At 43.6% G+C, this 5,404-nt stretch overlaps 1 protein-coding gene across 4 annotated transcripts in view; it reads right to left on the bottom strand.

The window, feature by feature from the left end:
* Grm1 (glutamate metabotropic receptor 1) overlaps positions 1–5,035 on the bottom strand; it is a 607,848-nt gene extending 602,813 nt beyond the window's left edge. For all 4 annotated transcript variants that reach the window (XM_055629123.1, XM_055629124.1, XM_055629122.1 and 1 more), the window contains exons 1-2: positions 4,960–5,035; positions 2,572–3,580 (exon numbers count right to left, since the gene is read on the bottom strand). In XM_055629123.1, coding sequence (XP_055485098.1) covers positions 2,572–3,271 — 700 coding nt within the window. In that variant the 5' untranslated portion in view covers positions 3,272–3,580; positions 4,960–5,035. The remainder of the gene's footprint in view (positions 1–2,571; positions 3,581–4,959) is intronic.
* Positions 5,036–5,404: the final 369 nt, after the last annotated feature.

Below are 5,404 nucleotides of genomic sequence, written 5' to 3'. Positions count from 1 at the left end.
AGAAAGAAAGAAAGAAAGAAAGAAAGAAAGAAAGAAAGAAAGAAAGAGTACTAAATTGACTAGTGAGGTTGGAAAGGAGAGAAGGAGAGGTGAGGTGAAGGTCACTGGAGGCTCCAGGATTTCTAAGTTCCAAACTGATATATTAATACTAGCAGTCTCCCTTACTAAATAGTGTCCAGATGGCAGAGATAGCCCTGGTATGTGGTCTTCACAGCTTAACAAGAAACTGTCACCAGTATGTGACCCCATCAGTCTGAAAGCAGGAAAATTACTATGTAAACCAAGGAAATACAACCACAGTCCCTGAGAAGCAGAGGGCATAGCTTCAGGAAAAATAAAATTTTAGGTGGTGCTCACCTGAAGGAGCTCACACAAAATGTTTTCAGAGATAGAAGAAAATAAAAGCAATTTGGTTTTCACAGGTAATACATGTGTTGTAAAAGGAGAAAGCATTTCCCATTAAAAAGAAAAGATAGTGTATCTAAGTGACAAAGGGTGTGATCCGTGATAAAATAAACACCAAAGTTAGCTCTAAAAGTGCTCTGTGATCAAGATGTAGCCTGGAATTAATTATGGTATGGAGAACACCGACCTTGCCATTCAGTATCAATAGACTGCAGAAAGAAACAAAGCTACCCAAGATGATACATAGGTGAAACCAAGATAGGTACTTCCACAACAAAACTAGCAAATCCAAGTCCAATTCATTTCCAAATCATGGTCCTCTTGTCGTGATTATCGGTCATTGTAGCAACATAATGCTTTTGGAAACCAGATTTAAAAGAGGAGCATCTTCTATTGCCTTTCTTGCCCAAGTAAAGCATAATAAAATATGGAAGGTAAAGGTACGATAAAAATGATGATTGTCACTCCCTCTGAAGAAAGAACTTATATTTCTGATATTGGTAACCAATTACTAAGGTCAATAGAGCTAGAAATATTAAATATTCAAGTAAAACACATTCAGTTTGGATTTTGTTATTTCTTGTTAATCCATCTTTCCAGTGTTGATATTTCACACATTTTAACTTGTGTTTAACAAAGGTTCTACCTAGGCACTAGAAGAAACTACAGTGCTCAAATGTAGTAAGTTAGCATTAAGCCTTAAAATGTAAAGAATTAACTGCTGAATTTAAAGTTATGGTTTAAAGAACAAGGAGTTTGTGTTCAAAAGAGGTCTAAAATCAAAGATTCAGAAACAAGAATCAAGAACTATAAAGGCCTTTATTTCTTTTGACCATCAGCAATGTCTGAAATCTTGTGTTAATCTACACTGCTTTGGTTCATTTGAAAACACTGTTCCTTTACCAATCAAAGCATTTGTTTATATTAACTAAAGCCTACAACCACTTTAGTAACTGAATATTGGGCATTTTTCAATGAAACCATGTCTTTGTCCTTTCTTTTGCTGTTTGCTTTTATGAAATATAAATGCAACATTTTCCAATCCCTTGTGCATGTCAAATAAATACTTGCGAATTATTGCCTTAGAAGTTAATTTATAGCCATATGCTCAGTTTTCTTATCAACCCTCTAAGGAAGTTAGAATCAATGAGCTAAAAAAAAATCTCATTTTATCAAAAAAATCCATATAAGCTTTGGTGAACATAGTATAGAAAATAGTTTATGTAAGAAGTCTCCAACAATTCACACCTACAATATTCTGAAAAAAAAAATCAAAGCTTTACCCTCAGGTCAAACTAAATCATTGTTAAAAGGCATTTTAAATCTGATATCTGCTGTCCTTTTATCGTTGATTTATAATTGGTTTCTCTTTAAATTCTAAAGACCAAGGTCATAATGTTGAAGGCTATAAACCTAAACTCTACTCCAAGATATTCTCAATGCCATTTCTTCTAAACATTAGGTGATATGGGTGTAGGAGGTGTTGGTTTTGGCACACAAAGAAAGGGAAAATAAACAAATGGTTTAAAATATTTATTTATGTATGTAAGGTATTCCAGAATTTAAGATATGCCTTTCTGATATCCTGGAGAAGATTAATAAATGCCTTATTCCTGGGGAAGTTTTGTGTGTATGACTAGGAGCACCAGAGGACAATGGAGCATACAGTCAGCTGTCTAAGACAAAATAAAACTTACAAGCTCACATTTCAAATCCACAGTAGAAGACAGGGAGTGGGGTGTGTCTGAATTACTCACTTTGATTATCCTGTTAACCTTGGGAAAACACTGACCACTCACTGAAGGGAAATATGGTACCTTTACCTTGGACCAAGATAACCCTACCAAATAAAAACACAGACTACGAAGGAAAACCACCTTAAGATCTGTAAGTTAAATCTTCATCTGGACACAGCTGCATGCAGTTTCCATATCTTTTCTACTCCTTCTACCTCGAGAAACACACTGGAATATGGTTTTACTGCCCTGTAATTACCTAGGGAGGAAGATCAAAAGCAATGCCTAGGTGGGGGTGCACTAAGAAGGGTATAGCCAGCTCCCTGCTGTGCTAGAAATAAACAGACGCTACAAACACTATGCTCCTGGACACAAACCGTACAATTCCTTGGCTCTCTTGGTAGTTTTCTTTCCAAAATATAGTGCCTACCTTCTGTGTGGACTGCGGAGACATAGGTCCAATTGTAACGTTTGACTATGTCAAGCATTGCCCTTGCCTGCAAAGTGTCAGAAGGAACCACCCTGAGGAAGTATTTGTACAAAGTTTTGTCGCTCAGGTCTATACTCGTGGCAGAATAGGCGATCTGTGGGATGTCAAACAGCTGAAGAAGATTCTGGACTTGAATGGCCACAGAGCTGGAGCCAGGGCCGATTACTCCAGCAATAGGCTTCTTATTCCTGCCTGGGGGGAGGGTCTGGCCATCAGGCAGGCAGCGGTTCAGCCCATCCTTCTCATCTCGGATGGAAATCAGGGAGTCCCTGATGAACTCGATGCTCTGTTCCAGAGCCACTGAAGAGTGCCAGCAGGAGTCCCGGATTTCACTGCCCAGAGTGATGTTGGGTAGGAGTACCGGGTCCGCGTTTATCTTATCCAACGTGTGGAACATGGCCTCCACCCTCTGGATACCATACTGTTCTCTGATCTCCCCACACTTCCTTTCGGGTACCTTCTCTGCGGGAGGCTGGTGATGGACTGAAAAGAGGGCTCCAATGATGACATCTCCGTCCATTCTCGCCACGGAGCGCTGAGACGAGGCACCTGCCAGCAGTACTTTTCTGTCTGGAATTCTGGGCAAAATGGACATCTCCAAAAATATTGCTGGGAAGAAAACCAAGAGGAGCCGGACCATTGTGGCAGAGACGCGATCCACCACGGGCCAGTTGTGTTCCCACGCCGGTCCCGCCTTCAGGTTCCCGGCGCGAACCACCCAGATGTCCGCTGCTGCCTTTCGCTGCTTTGTGCCTTCAGCTGGTTCAACGCTTTCTCCGCCTTCACCACTGTTTCTCTCCCCTCTGCTTCCTCTTGCTGGTCCTCCACGACCGCTCCCACACCCTGGGGGCGTTCTTAGAGAAAATCAAGTCGCGGTTTTTCACTGGTGCCTGAAGGTGTGTAGATCAGGTGTACAACGCACGGCTTGTTAGTGGCGGTGAGCTGGACCCTGATGATGAAAGAGGGAAGTCAAGGCCCAATTACCGGAGGTTTTTTTATTTAAACCTGGGGTCTGTGATGTTAAATATTGCCCTGCCTGCTTCACCTCAACACATCTTCAAAAACAGGGAGGCAGCTCTAGTCAGCGATGAAAGTGTTGTGTCCTGCCTGCTCACTAAGGCACGCAGGGTCCTGAGAACCCTGCTGACCTGTCCCCTCCTCCAGCCTCAGGGTCCCTCTCTGTTCCTCTAAACCTACCAAGCTTTCTCGGGTGATGGGGGTAGCAGGGGGCGGGAAAAGAGAAGAGGGAGGAGCTAAGTTCTTCAACCTAAGAGAACTTTACTGGATTTGAAAAGACCAACTTTTTCCCCAGAAGAAAATTTGGGAACTCTTTGCAAGGTAGAAGCGTTGTTTTTAAAAATCAACGCAAACAATGGAAGCACCATTTACTTTAACACTTAAGGGTTGAAAAGACCCTGACACACAATTTTAGTAGTAAATGTAAATGTGACAGCTTGTGAAAAAGCCGTATTAGTTACTAAGGCAACGCCTGGTAGTCTCCATGTGTTGGGGTTTGCTATGTTGCACAACCCCCTCCCCCCAAGAAATGAGGCTTACTGTAGATATTCAGGGAGGAGTAAAATAGGTAACTTGTTTTTCGAGATGGGAGTGGAAAGCAGAGGATATTCTGCATCCGCCTGTGTATCGGAACCTATGGAGCTTTGCGTGGCTATAAGAAATGGAAGATAGCTAGGCATGTGCATTTGGCACAGCAGCCTGAGCCACCCCGAGGTCAGAACCCTGGACAGCGCTCACAGCTAGAGAAGACACCTTTCCTAGCAGCGCCTGGAAATCCTTGATTCCCCCCGCCCCCATCTCCTTCCTTTGCATCCTTCTTACACACACACACACACACACATACACGCGCGCGCGCGCACACACACACACACACACACACACCACACACACACATCCTTTCTATCGACTTCCTAGCATCTCTCCATCCTCGTTCTCATCGCCTGGCTGTTCTGCAGGTTTATACTCCAATCCAACTGCTTCGGGTAGAGTCACCTGCGGGGCTGAAGTTGGCTCCCTCTTTGGTCCCTCCTGATCCCTTTCTCAAGGTGAGAGCCAAGATGAAAAGAGGGCTGAGGGGGCAAGCGGGGAGCGAAAGCGCAGGAGGCAAGGCACAAAGGGGAGGAAATCAAGCCAGGCGCCCACCGCTCCTCACCGCTTCTTAGACATGCAGGACTCAAAGAGATAAAACGGAGATGCTCCTGGATTCAGAAGAAAATCCGATTAGAACAGTACCTTCCTTTGGGGGTGGGCTTAATCTTGGGAAGACATCCGCTCGCCTAAGCCAGTTTGGGGTTTGTACTCAAGACCTACCTGAGTCCCGCTATACAGAGCTGTTGGTCCCCAGGTCAGAGGACTGCAGCTGCCCTCGGTTTGCAGACACCTCAGCTCCAATCCAGACTGTGCCAGGATGAGATCTGGGCTGTACACTAGTGCCCTCTTTCTTCAGCACTATTTTACCGCAAGGGGGGAAAAAAACGGGGGGAGGGAGGCAAAGTTGAAAAAAAAAAAAAAAAGCAGGTCACCCAAGGTTTGTCTAATTGTCTAATATCTAACGTATAAAATCTAGTCATTTGATAGAGGAGCAGGAGAAGTTAGAGAATGCAGGAGCTGTAATTTTCTCAGCCACTGTACTATCTGAGAGGACTTAGAGGCTACCAGGCACATGGATATTTATTACTATCTGACCAGAAGAGTGAAGGGCTTCTAAGCTGGTTTGGGGATTATTTTCTTTGCATTTATCTCAGATACTCACATA

This window comes from Psammomys obesus, unplaced genomic scaffold (assembly GCF_907164565.1).
Source record: "Psammomys obesus unplaced genomic scaffold, mPsaObe1.curated_primary_1811, whole genome shotgun sequence".
Lineage (NCBI taxonomy): Eukaryota > Metazoa > Chordata > Mammalia > Rodentia > Muridae > Psammomys > Psammomys obesus.
This window is presented reverse-complemented; position numbering and strand designations above follow the sequence as displayed.